This window comes from Neoarius graeffei, chromosome 4 (genome assembly GCF_027579695.1).
Source record: "Neoarius graeffei isolate fNeoGra1 chromosome 4, fNeoGra1.pri, whole genome shotgun sequence".
Taxonomy (NCBI): domain Eukaryota; kingdom Metazoa; phylum Chordata; class Actinopteri; order Siluriformes; family Ariidae; genus Neoarius; species Neoarius graeffei.
This window is the reverse complement of record NC_083572.1, coordinates 105,328,307-105,342,662: the sequence shown is the minus strand read 5'-3', so window position 1 is coordinate 105,342,662 and position 14,356 is coordinate 105,328,307. Positions and strand designations below refer to the sequence as shown.

At 41.3% G+C, this 14,356-nt stretch overlaps 1 protein-coding gene across 1 annotated transcript in view; it reads left to right on the top strand.

Annotated features, from left to right (window-relative positions):
- col7a1 (collagen, type VII, alpha 1) overlaps positions 1 to 14,356 on the top strand; it is a 519,627-nt gene that overhangs the window by 220,945 nt on the left and 284,326 nt on the right. Inside the window, exons 26-33 of the mRNA XM_060918496.1 lie at positions 2,139 to 2,275; positions 4,792 to 4,918; positions 5,067 to 5,210; positions 7,535 to 7,710; positions 10,661 to 10,699; positions 10,792 to 10,818; positions 13,174 to 13,218; positions 13,344 to 13,439. Of these exons, the coding sequence (XP_060774479.1) occupies positions 2,139 to 2,275; positions 4,792 to 4,918; positions 5,067 to 5,210; positions 7,535 to 7,710; positions 10,661 to 10,699; positions 10,792 to 10,818; positions 13,174 to 13,218; positions 13,344 to 13,439 (791 nt within the window). The remainder of the gene's footprint in view (positions 1 to 2,138; positions 2,276 to 4,791; positions 4,919 to 5,066; positions 5,211 to 7,534; positions 7,711 to 10,660; positions 10,700 to 10,791; positions 10,819 to 13,173; positions 13,219 to 13,343; positions 13,440 to 14,356) is intronic.

Sequence of the window (14,356 nt, the reverse complement as noted above, 5' to 3'; positions counted from 1 at the left end):
AGCTTGAGATATAAACAAACCATACAGCTCATTTCGTCCAACAACTGTTTCGTCCAATAGTTAAGACATTTCGTCCAAAGCCTTTTTCATACACACTATCAATTATTTTATATTTCAGGTATTTATTTGTTCGAAAAAAGGAGGAATTCTCAATGGAATTTGACTGAAGCCAAAAACATTTTTGCAAAATGAAAATAAAATCGGAAATGATGGGAACCAGCGAGTATTGACTTCGGGCACGTTCAGCTGGAGATCGTTTTTGATAGACCAGATTACACAGAAAATCTATACTCGTACTTTCCAGATATCCTTGGCAAGTGCGAGATATGAGAGATGATATCCAGATATGACAAAACGTGCATTTTCTCAGTCTTTATATAGGCACCTCCACTTTAGGTAGCAACTCCCCCCTGACCCAGAGTAGGCACTCCACCTGTTTCCGGCTGAGCACCATGGCCATGGACTTGGAGGTGCTGATTCTCATCCCAGCCACTTCGCACTCAGCTGCAAACTGTCCCAGCGCATACTGTAAATCACAGATTGATGAAGCCAACAGGACCACATCATCTGCAAAAGTGGAGGTTTAAGTGGAGGAGTTTAAGTATCTCAGGGTTTTGTTCACGACTGAGGGTAAGGGGGAGAGAGAGTTGGACAGACGGATCGGGGCAGTGTCAGCAGTGATGCGGACGCTAAACCGGTCTGTGGTGGTAAAGAGAGAGCTGAGCCAAAAGACAAAGCTCTCAATTTACTGGTCCATCTACGTTCCCACTCTCACCTATGGTCATGAGCTATGGGTAGTGACTGAAAGAATGAGATCGCAGATACAAGCGGTAGAAATTTTTCTCCGCAGGGTGGCTGGGCTCTCCCTTAGAGACAGGGTGAGAAGCTTGGTCATTCAGGAGAGACTCAGAGTAGAACCACTGCTCCTCCACATTGAAAGGAGTCAGTTGAGGTGGTTCAGGCACCTTGTTAAGATGCCCCCTGGATGCCTCCCAAGGGAGGTTTTCTGGGCATGCCCCACCGGGAGGAGACCCCAGGGCAGACCCAGGACATGCTGGAGAGATTACATCTCTCGGCTGGCCTGGGAATGCCTCGGTATTCCTCCGGAAGAGCTGGTGGAGGTGGCCGGGGAGAGGGAAGTCTGGGCTGCTCTGCTTAGGCTGCTACCTCCGCGACCCGGATCCGGATAAGCGGTAGAAGATGGATGGATATATAGGCCCACTGATGCCTCTTGATCATGTGCAGGTGAGCCTCATTAACAGTGCGCATGCGAGAGTCCGCTCGGTGCGCGCACAGTCCGGAGTGCACATGATCAAGAGGCATCAGTGGGCCTAGATAAAGACTGAGAAAACACATGTTCAGTGTGAAGTATTACACCACATCAGCGCACATTGCCAAGCCTTATTCCCCTGTGTAGATTCCCTGGGTTTCCGATTCTGTTTCCTGTTCTTAGTTTCTGTTTTTGTCTTTGCCAGATTTTGCAACATGGGTTCAAATCCTGGCGTCAGCATATTTCTGAGCGGGCTATTTTTTCTATTTATGTACCGTAGCTTCTCCCAATCAGACAAAGGCTGAGCTCAGACTTGCACAGGACTCTAGTTTTTCTCTTTCTCAGGTGTTACTTCACTCAAACTGACCCTGCACTCATCATTTGTAGAACAGTATAAAGTTGAATAGGTGATAAGTGCACTAAAGACAGAGGGATGAGTTTGTATGGGGAAAAAGAGGAGGGGCACCCCTTTGGCTTGGGAAGAAAATTCTTGCAGCTCATCAGAATTCTAGTGTTAAATAGAAAAGCAGGAACTGATGGAAATTATCCAAATATCCAGACGTGTTTATTGGACTAAAATGATCAATTTGGTCCAAACTTTAATTTTTTAAAGAATAAGTCAATCTGTCTGTACTATCATAACTGTCTAATCCAAGCGCTTTTGTCGACTGTACACAAGAACTTTGCTCAGGCAGGGAACCCCACATCCACCTCCCTCAAAAAAAAAATGTGGAAAGCCACACTTTGACGCTTCTGTCAGTCTGTTCGATGTTATGCCTTGGAGATGTTCCTGTACAGGAGTTAGTGGTTTTGTAATGTGTGCTAAGAGTTGTTTAGTGAGTCCCATATTATTTTCTGTCTCTCTCAGTGTGTGTGGGTGGGCGTTTGGATGTGGTGTTCCTGGTCCCCGCCACTCGTGATCACTCTGCTTTAAAGGAGTCCATTTTGTCACTACTTGCAAGTGCTGCCAGATCTCTCCCCTCCATTGGAGCCCGGGAGTCACAGGTGAGTCTAACAACATGTAAATTGAATAACACTGAATACCAAACATGCTAAACAGAAAATGTGTAACCCTTTAGTTTCAACCAAAAACTTTTTTTTTTTTTTTAAATCTGGACAATGTGTCCTTACCCTGGCTAACATTACAGAAATCCCATAAACAAAACTAGCTAGCTAACCGAAGAACATTTCTAAAAAAAAACTGGCATCATGGAAAATTACCAAACAAAACCTTGCTAGTGTAATAGAAACTCCCGAACCGCCCAAAAGTTAGCCAGCAGTAACATCCATCCAAAACTTGGTAGCTAGCGAGGTAATGTTTTAGCGAAAAATGAAATTTGTTAAAGGATATTTTAAGACAATGATAGCAAGCTAACCTCATAGAAAATTCCTCACATCAGTACTGGCTGAAGTTGGAGAAAACCCATAAACAAAACTAGCTAGTTAACCGAAGATTTCTAAGCAAAAACTGCTGTTATGGAACATTTCCAAAACCATGGCATAGGAACTCGTCAGCAAATGCCAGAGTAAAATCCAACCAAAACCTAGCGAGCGAATGTTTCAAGAAAATTCCTTTGTTGGAGAATATTTTAAAACAAATCTAGCTAACATCATAGAAAATTTATAATCTCAACATGAGAGAAAATGCACAAAAAAATTAACTAGCTCTAACATTGTAGAAACTCCTCCAAAGAAAACTAGTGAAATACTTAAGTTTAAATATAATTTCCAAACAAAATCTGACATTGTTGAAAATTTCCAAAAACTTGCTAGCGTAATAGAACCCCCCCAGAGTTATCTAGCAAATGGCAGAGAAAATCCAATGAAAATGTAGGTAGTTAACGTTTAGAAAAAAAAATCACACTTCTTAGAGGATATTTTCAGACAAAGCTAATTGCTAATATCATAGAAAATGTCCAAACACCGTCTGACATCAGTGAAAATTCATAAATAAAACAAGCTCGCTAACACTGAAGTAAATCCCGTAAGAGAACTATTAGCTAATTGTAACGCTCTCTACGTGTGGGTGGAGCACAGAGGACGGCAGGACAGAGATCAGGTTTTATAATTCGGCTTTATTGCCACACTTTTCAGTTTAACAATGATTATTCGTTCAGACACACACACAACCGGCGTCTGGTTCAGGGATCAGCACCTTCTGCTCTCGCTCTCCCTCCTGATATAGGGCGCAGTCACTGGGAAGACACACAAACACGTTAATTGCTCTCAGGTGACGTGATTCTGCCACTTACCTTCCCTGACTCCGCCCTCCTGTCACAGACCGGCGCTTGACCACGCCCCCGCTGCCACACTAATCTATTAGATTATGCAGTTTAACTATTAGATTATACCAGGCTGCATAATCTGTTTTTCAGCTAGTTTTCCCACGCTGTAAGTGCATGGTTTAGACAGCAGCGTATAATAGAGGGAATGCACATGACTTCATTGTATGCGGAAGTAACACAGCTGCAAAAACGCCCACACAAAAACCAGCTCTAAAATCGGAAAGAGCTGTTATGTGATTATGTACAAATAGATTTAACAAGAAATCAAGGCTCTCTTTTTACAGACTGCTGAAAGATAAAGAAAAGAGAAGCAAATGGAGGAAGTACAAATGTTCATAGAAATTCATTAAGAAAAGGAATGTTTGTTATTAATTTTTCATTTTTAATAAAAGGAATATTTTAGTTAATAGGCTATTATATTTTACTCCAATGTTTACAAATGTGGGTAAATAATTATTATTGGTTATTAAGAAAATGAAGCAAAAATTTTTTTTCATTAAAAAAAGGAATGTTTAAGTTGATAAAGAATAAGAAAATAAATGTTAAGGGGTGGGTTGGGGTTTTTTTTTGGGGGGGGGAATAAAATTTTCTTCATTTAATTGTGTTTTCAAAATAATTTGGGGAAAATCGAATCCCGAACCCAGTGTCCTGAATGAAAAGGAAACCGTTGATTATGGGATTCATCCCTCACAGACATGGGGAGAACATATGAAACTCAGGGTTGAGCCATGGGGTTATGGACCTGTGAGGCAGCAAAGCTACGAGCCGTGCCACTGTGCTGCCTGAATTTTGTTTCAGAGTATTAATAAAGTGTTCTCAGGATAAGATCCTCCTCCACCGTGATCAAGTGCTGACTCAAAGTTCAGTGAATGAATAAACCTGAAACTTCTCATCTCATCTCATTATCTCTAGCCGCTTTATCCTGTTCTACAGGGTCGCAGGCAAGCTGGAGCCTATCCCAGCTGACTACGGGAGAAAGGCGGGGTACACCCTGGACAAGTCTCCAGGTCATCATAAATTAAAAAATTCCCTCCCGTACTTGTCACTTCCTGAGGTTTCTGTGATGCACCCGTGATGTGCCGTGCTAATCTTCACTCTGCACATGGCATCGTGTTGTAATGGGTTCATTTGAAATGCAGCTGCAGTTGAGCACTAAATATCTGCAAACAGTTGAATTCGGATTGAAGTAACGCGAGCTCTAACTATGCTGCTGTGTCTACTGCTGTCTTCCTCCAGGTGGCGGTGGTGGTCTACGGTGATGAACCCAGAGTGCGCTTTCTCCTCAGTCATCATAGCAGCAGCGAAACACTGCTGAGGGAAATTCTCACCACCCCATTTACTGATAGACCAGGAAATAATATAGGTGTGTGTGTGTGGGGGGGAATACAATACAAACATCCCTTCTTGTTACAAATATCCATAAAACTCGCTGTTCTGTTTTTTGTGGTTTGTTTTGTCCTGATTTCATTGCCAGAACTTTGTAAAGTAAAATGCATTTTGTGTGTGTTTAGGTCAAGCCTTGACGTTTACACGACAGTTTCTGTTGAGCACAAGTGCTGGTCGAAGGCCTGGCGTTCCGGGCGTGGTCGTTATCATCACTGATGGGACATCTGAAGATGATATCCGGCGTCCTGCGACTGCACTTCGGGATTCTGGTGAGTCATATTTCTCAACAGAAAAAAAAATTACAGTTCTGTTCATCACTGACATTAGATAAGTTAGCTACTTAACAGGTTAGTTAGCACACAGGTTCTGGGATCTACATCATCCAGGTCCTATGCATATGTGCGTGACCTTCGAGCCTTCAGGCAGCACTGCTGAGAAACCGTCATGCTAACGTGACAAATATAGCCACATGGGCTCGGGAGTACTTCGGAAAACCGTTGTCACTTAACACAGTCCGCCACTGCATCCAGAAATGCAACCTGAAACTGTATTACACAAGGAGGAAGCCGTTCATCAATTCTTTGCAGAAACACAGCTGAGTTGTCCGGGCCTGAACTCATCTCAGATAGATGGAAAGACAGTGGTCAGATGAGTCCACATTTCAGCTTGTTTATGGAAAAACCAGACGCTGAGTTCTCAGTGCCAAAGGTGAACACGCCCATCTGGTTTGTTATCAAAGAAAGGTGTGGAAGCCAGCAGTATCTATAATGGTATGGGGGGCATCATTGCCCACAGCATGGGTGAGTTGCACGTGGACAGTTGAAAGTCACACTTGGAAGATGTTCTGGACTCTTACAGTAATGCTTTTATGGCTGAGGACTACAGTTGACTTGCTAACTTTAGGACTGCAGTTGTCATGAACAGTTTTGCACTCAAGGTTCCATCAGTGAAGAGTTATAACATCAATGAAACTGACTTCATGTTAAAACTGTTAATGTTATAGTCATGTTGTCTGTTATCACCCAAATGAGGATGGGTTCCCTTTTGAGTCCGGTTCCTCTCGAGGTTTCTTCCTCATGTCGTCTGAGGGAGTTTTTCCTTGCCACCATCACCACAGGCTTGCTCATTGGGTATAGATTAGGGATAAAATTAGCTCATGTTTAAAGTCATTTAAATTCTGTAACGCTGCTTTGTGACAATGTCTATTGTTAAAAGCGCTATAAAGATAAACTTGACTTGACAAGTGTGTGAAGGTACTGTTGATATATTGGGATTTTAGAGAGACATACTCATCAAGACAGCGTCTCTTCCCGGGAAGTCCATGCTTATTTGAGCAGGACAATGCCAGGCCTCATTCTGCACCGGCTACAACAGCATAGCTCCATAGAGTGCGTGTGCTTGACTGGCCTGCTGCCAGTCCAGATCTGTCTCCTATTGAGAATGTATGGTGCACCATGAAGAGGAGAATCAGACAATGGTGACCACGGGCTGATGAGCAGCTGAAGTCTTGTATCAAGCAAGAATGGAAAAAAAATTTCAACTGCAACAATTAGTATCCTCAGATCGCATACGATTAAAAAGGGTTAAAAGGAAAGTTGATGGAACACATTATTACCGTTGCTTCTGTCCCAACTTTTTTTTGAGTGGGCTATCATGATACAGGCATCAAATTCTAACTTAATTTCTATTTACAAAATACAATTAAGTTGGTCAGCAAAACTATCGAAAATCTTTTCTTTGTCCTCTTATCAGTTAAATAAAGGTTCATGTGAATGAGCAAATTAGTTTTTTGTCTTTGTTGCATTTTAGAAAATATCTCAACTGTGTATATACATATGTAGAAAATTCATATCCAGATACTTCCAAGCATCATACAGCAGAACTGACATCTGCTACTTAACCCCTGGTCTGTTGAGCCTGTTTTGGAACGATTTAATATGGATGTACTGAGAAAATCTCATCTCATTATCTCTAGCCGCTTAATCCTGTTCTACAGGGTCGCAGGCAAGCTGGAGCCTATCCCAGCTGACTACGGGCGAAAGGCGGGGTACACCCTGGACAAGTCGCCAGGTCATCACAGGGCTGACACATAGACACAGACAACCATTCACACTCACATTCACACCTACGCTCAATTTAGAGTCACCAGTTAACCTAACCTGCATGTCTTTGGACTGTGGGGGAAACCGGAGCACCTGGAGGAAACCCACGCGGACACGGGGAGAACATGCAAACTCCGCACAGAAAGGCCCTCGCCGGCCACGGGGCTCGAACCCGGACCTTCTTGCTGTGAGGCGACAGCACTAACCACTACACCACCGTGCCGCCCCTGAGAAAATCTGTTCTTAAAAAAAAAAAGTATGTCCACTGACTCTCAAGATGGTTTAATAATAGGGATGTAAATGTCAGGGTTTCCACATGATACAGTACGACTGTGATGTGATATTTGATGATACTGCCATGTTAAGGTAAGGTTTCATGTTCAACACCTTGATTCAGTTCAGTCATTGCCTTTTCAAATTGATTCATAGATCCAAATTGTCTGTTGCATCATTACGCCCCTGTTTAATACTGTTCTGTTGTTGCGTTTGAGGTGTGGCGGTGCTGGCTGTTGGAGTCGGGCGTGCGAACTCGGAGGAGCTGCTGTTGGCGGTTACAGACAGCAGCCCTCAGAATCTGCTGCAGGCTCGGGATGAAGATGATCTCTACAGACTCCAATCTGAACTCGCAGATCGTCTCTGTGGCATCGCAAGAGGAACTGCTGTACCAGTTAGTCACCCTCTGCATTCTCTCTTTCTCTCTCAATCTGTCTGTCACTTTGCCACATCTGCAGTGTTTTGTCCATCCTCTTCGGTATGGTTTATTTGTGCATTTAAGCACAAACAAATCGAATCTGGTGTAGACCAAAACAAAACAGCCGGTCTGAGACCCTCTTCTTGAGGTGGTCTTGAGTTGCAGGCGACATTTTTCTGTCGATCTGAGCTGCTAAACTGAGCCAAAGGAATGAGCTACAGTGGTGCTTGAAAGTTTGTGAACCCTTTAGAATTTTCTATATTTCTGCATAAATATTACCTAAAACATCATCAGATTTTCACACAAGTCCTAAAAGTAGATAAAGAGAACCCAGTTAAACAAATGAGACAAAAATATTATACTTGCTCATTTATTTAGTGAGGAAAAAGTATGTGAACCTCTAGGATTAGCAGTTAATTTGAGGGTGAAATTAGAGTCACATGTTTTCAATCAATGGGATGACAATCAGGTGTGAGTGGGCACCCTGTTTTATTTAAAGAACAGGGATCTATCAAAGTCTGATCTTCACAACACATGTTTGTGGAAGTGTATCATGGCATGAACAAAGGAGATTTCTGAGGACCTCAGAAAAAGCGTTGTTGATGCTCATCAGGCTGGAAAAGGTTACAAAACCATCTCTAAAGAGTTTGGACTCCACCAATCCACAGTCAGACAGATTGTGTACAAATGGAGGAAATTCAAGACCATTGTTACCCTCCCCAGGAGTGGTCGACCAACAAAGCTCACTCCAAGAGCAAGGCGTGTAATAGTCAGCGAGGTCACAAAGGACCCCAGGGTAACTTCTAAGCAACTGAAGGCCTCTCTCACACTGGCTAATGTTAATGTTCATGAGTCCACCATCAGGAGAACACTGAACAACAATGGTGTGCATGGCAGGGTGGCAAGGAGAAAGCCACTGTTCTCCAAAAAGAACATTGCTGCTCGTCTGCAGTTTGCTAAAGATCATGTGGACAAGCCAGAAGGCTATTGGAAAAATGTTTTGTGGATGGATGAGACCAAAATGGAACTTTTTGGTTTAAATGAGAAGTGTTATGTTTGGAGAAAGGAAAACTCTGCATTCCAGCATAAGAACCTTATCCCATCTGTGAAACATGGTGGTGGTAGTATCATGGTTTGGGCTTGTTTTGCTGCATCTGGGCCAGGACGCTTTGCCATTATTGATGGAACAATGAATTCTGAATTATACCAGCGAATTCTAAAGGAAAATGTCAGGACATCTGTCCATGAACTGAATCCCAAGAGAAGGTGGGTCATGCAGCAAGACAACGACCCTAAGCACACAAGTCGTTCTACCAAAGAATGATTAAAGAAGAATAAAGTTAATGTTTTGGAATGGCCAAGTCAAAGTCCTGACCTTAATCCAATGGAAATGTTGTGGAAGGACCTGAAGCGGGCAGTTTAGTTGCAGTTATTGCTGCACAAGGGGGTCACACCAGATACTGAAAGCAAAGGTTCACATACTTTTGCCACTCACAGATGTGTAATATTGGATCATTTTCCTCAATAAATAAATGACCAAGTATAATATTTTTGTCTCATTTGTTTAACTGGGTTCTCTTTATCTACTTTTAGGACTTGTGTGAAAATCTGATGATGTTTTAGGTCATATTTATGCAGAAATATAGAAAATTCTAAAGGGTTCACAAACTTTCAAACACCACTGTAAGTGCTGCGTAAACGTGAGATGTTCTGGAGATTCAGACTGCCGACCAAAAAGAGAAAGTAAATGGTGGATGCGATTCACAAAATATTTAAAAACTAGAAATTTCCATCATTATCTAGTAATATATTGAGTGAAGCTCGGTGTTCTCTTTGCTTTTTTTTTCTTTGGTTATTTGTTATAGTATTTTCCTATTTTTGACCAGTTCTGCATGTTATAAATGTGTGTTCAGACCTAATTGCCCCTTAGCCAGTGTTATTATACCCCCCTGACTCAGGACTATTATTCATGTGTGAAAGCAGCCTAACACTCATATCATGTGTTTAAACTAAGCATGTAATGATTCACCCAGTTCACGATTCAACTCATGATATTGGGCTCGCGAATCGATTTTCCCCACGTTTTTGAAAAAAAAAATTAAATGAAGAACATTTTATGACACAACATTTATTTTCCTGTTCATCAACTTCATTCTTGAACTTCATTCAATACTTTTTTTCATTTTTCTTTACAATAATTATTTAGCCACATTTGTAAAAGTTGGAGTAAAATATAATAGCCTATTATTAACTAAAATAGTCATTTTATTAAAACTGAAAAAAGTCCATAACAAATAGTCATTTTCTTAATAAACTTTTACGAACATTTGTACTTCCATTTCCTTCTCGTTTCTTTGTTTCAGCAGTCTGTTAAAAATAAAAAAGGGAGAGCTCTGATTTCTTGTTAAACATTTGTACACAATCACACAACAGCGCTTTCACGTTTTATCTGTTTTTATGTTTTTTTCATGGCACTAGAGCTGTGTTACTTCCACCTACAGTGAAGTTAAGTGTATTCCTGTTGTTGTACATAATTCTGCCCTCTGGTGTCTAAACAACACAATTACAGCTAGGAAATACTAAGATTACGCAGCCTGATAACAATCACCATTCATGTTTTATTTCATTGATTTGAATAATCATAAATTCGTATCACAATTTCTCGTCACATGATGTATCGTTGCATGCCTAGTCTAAGCTATTGACTAATAATGAATATCGTGAACGATTTAGGGACGTTTTCCATTTTATAATCATCCCTAAAATTTGTGAGGACCGTCCTGTGCACTCCTTAAATCCCATCATGCACTGCAGCAGGTGTCCCAATGATGTAGTCAAAAGCGCACAGACAAAAAGACCAAACACAAAGTTGTTTTTTAAATTTGAATATTTAATTTTGCCTTTTGCCCCCTGCATTTTGTTATAGGGTCCTGGACCTTCAGAGTGTACTGTTCACTGCCCACAGGTAAGTGATTACATGTCCACATAAACAGAGGGAGAGTGAGTCATAATGCCCGTTTTTATCCTGTTGATCATTATTAATTTCTTTTTTAATAGGGTCCAAAAGGGGAGCCAGGACAGAAGGTAATGTGTGTGTGTGTGTAATGTGTAATAATGTGACTGAGAATTTATTGCATTGTTGTTCAGACATACTCACTGAGCACTTTATTACCAACACTATGTATACCTTATTAGGAACACGTGGTATACGTAATACAGGGTAGAGCCTCTGTTGCTCTCAAAACAGACTTTATTCTTTGGCTGGCGTTTTTATCCAAAGTGACTTGCTGGGATTTAAACTCATAACCTTCTTGTCGGTAGCACAGTGTCTTTACCACTGCCTCTACATGCAGGATAAAGCGTAATGCATGAGGAAGCCATGGCCTAGCTTTGGGACCAAAAGATTGCCGGTTAAATTTCATGACAACACCACATCTCAAAAAAGTTGGGACAAGGCCATGTTTCCCACTGTGAGACATCCCCTTTTCTCTTTACAACAGTCTGTAAACGTCTGGGGACTGAGGAGACAAGTTGCTCAAGTTTAGGGATAGGAATGTTAACCCATTCTTGTCTAATGTAGGATTCTAGTTGTTCAACTGTCTTAGGTCTTTTTTGTCGTATCTTCCGTTTTATGATGCGCCAAATGTTTTCTATGGGTGAAAGATCTGGACTGCAAGCTGGCCAGTTCAGTACCCGGACCCTTCTTCTACACAGCCATGATGCTGTAATTGATGCAGTACAGTGTCTTGCAAAAGTATTCATACCCCTTGAACTTTTTCAAATTTTTCCACCTTACAACCACAAACTTAAAAGTTTTTTATTTAGATTTTATGTGATAGACCAACACAGAGTAGCACATAATTGTGAAGTGAAACGAAAATGATAAATGGTCTTCAAAATTTTAAACAAATAAAAATCTGAAAAATGTGGTGTGCATTAGTATTCAGCCCCCTGTACTCTGATACCTCTAAATACAATCCAGTGCAATCACTCGCCTTCAGAAGTCATCTAATTAGTTAATAGAGTCCTACTGTGTGTAATTTACTCTCAGCATGAATACACTTGTTCTGTGAAAGCCTCAGTGGTTTGTTAGAGAACACTGAAGAACAAACAGCATCATGAAGACCAAAGAACTCACCAGACAGGTCAGGGATAAAGTTCTGGAGAAGTTTAAAGCAGGGTTAGGTTATAAAAAAATATCCCAAGCTCTGAACATCTCAAGAAGCACTGTTCAATCCATCATTCAAAAATGGAAAAAGTATGGCACAACTGCAAACCTACCAAGACATGGCCGTCCACCTAAACTGACAGAGCGAGCAAGGAGAGCACTGGTCAGAGAAGCAGCCAAGAGGCCCATGATCACTCTGGAGGAGCTGCAGAAATCCACAGCTCAGGTGGGAGAATCTGTGCACAGGACAACTATAAGTCGTACACTCCACAAATCTGGCCTTTTTGGAAGAGCGGCAAGAAGAAAGCCATTGTTGAAAGACGGGCATAAGAAGCCATGTAGGGGACACAGCAAACATGTGGAAGAAGGTGCTTTGGTCAGATGAGACCAAAGTTGAACTTTTTGGCCTAAATGCAAAGCGCTATGTGCGGCAGAAAACTAACACTGCTCATCACCCTGCACACACCATCCCCACTGTGAAACATGGTGGTGGCAGCATCATGCTATGGGGATGCTTTTCTTCAGCAGGGACAGGGAAGCTGGTCAGAGTTGATGGGAAGATGGATGGAGCTAAATACAGGGCAATCCTGGAAGAAAACCTATTGGAGGCTGCAAAAGACTTGAGACTGGGAAGGAGATTCACCTTCCAGCAAGACAATGACCCTAAACATACAGCCAGAGCTACAATGGAATGGTTTAGATCAAAGAATACTCATGTGTTAGAATGGCCCAGTCAAAGTCCAGACCTAAATCCCATTGAGCATCTGTGGCAAGACTTGAAAATTGCTGTTCACAGACGCTCTCCATCCAATCTGGCTGAGCTTGAGCTATTTTGCAAAGAAGAATGGGCAAAAATTTCAGTGTCTAGATGTGCAAAGCTGGTAGAGACATACTGTACCACAAAAGACTTGCAGCTGTAATTGCAGCAAAAGGTGGCTCGACAAAGTATTGATGCAGGGGGCTGAATACTAATGCACATCACATTTTTCAGATTTTTATTTGTTTAAAATTTTGAAGACCATTTATCATTTTCGTTTCACTTTACAATTATGTGCTACTCTGTGTTGGTCTATCACATAAAATCTCAATAAAAAACTTTTAAGTTCGTGGTTGTAAGGTGGAAAAATGTGAAAAAGTTCAAGGGGTATGAATACTTTTGCAAGGCACTGTAAACATCAAGATGAATTGTTTTTCAACGATACTCAACATCTATAGTGTTTTTGTTACCCTAAGAAGCAATGATGTTCTGAAGATTTTGAATTTGTGTTCAGGGTGAGAGAGGAAGTGATGGAATTCCTGCGAGGAAAGGAGAACCTGTGAGTTAATCATGGAGATTTAGCATTTATTTTCTGAGATGGACAGAAAGATGTTCTAATATTGTCATTTTATGATTTCCTGCCTTTGTGATTTTAATAAATGTAAGGTTGTGTGTGTGTGTTAGGGTCGTGATGGCGCACCTGGTCGCGAGGGCCCCAGAGGACCCGAGGGACCTGCTGGTCCTCCAGGACCATCATCAAGAGGAGAAAAAGGAGAAAGTGTGAGTGTCTGTTGGTAGCTTGTTAACTTTTGCCTATATATATATATATATATATATATATATATATATATATATATATATATATATATATATATATATATGTGTGTGTGTGTGTGCTGGGAGGTCCGTATCGTGAAATACCGTGACCGAGGTCTTGAAAGTACTGAGCAAGGCCCTCTGGGCCGAGGTCAGTATTCAAGGCCGAGGTCACGGTATTTCACCATACGGACCGACCTTAAGCTGGTAAATAATATATTTATTTTTTTCTTTACCAAATTCTAACAGAAAACGAGAGCGCCCGAAAGGGAAAACCGAGCCGAGCCACCATTTTGAATCCTCATTCACAGCTGTAATGCAAATGGCTTCCTCCTCGGTATACAAGTGCACTTCCATGGCAGGAAAAAAACTACATTTTGCCGCCTATGTAGTCCCCTATTTATACAAAATTGAGTCATTCAGGATTCAGCCATGTTTTTGCTCGGCGTTAGCAACAGTTACAGGTTTTTAGCTTTCTCCTGAAATGTTTTATTTTATTTCTTCTTCCTCAGGGTAGTAAAACTCACTTTCGCTGTGAACACTGTCGTTATCTCTATCCATGCTGTAAAATTAATTCTATTATGCTGAGAAATAAGGGCAAAAATTTATAAGATTTTTGATAAAAATCTTATAAAAAAGAAAAATGTTGACAAAAATTGCTACTATGTTTGTTGTTGTTGTGAATGAGCGAGTCAGCAGAGGTCCGTAACCGGGGTCCGTATCGTAGGATATGGACCCCCTCGCCAGCCAATCAGAGCGCAGGATTTGATGAAAACTGCACCACGAAAAAAATAATTCATGTTATTTCTACTTGTGCAGATGTGCTTTGTCGGGGGAAGAAAAATCCACGGGACTTGCTGTTAGAGGAAAATAATCAATAA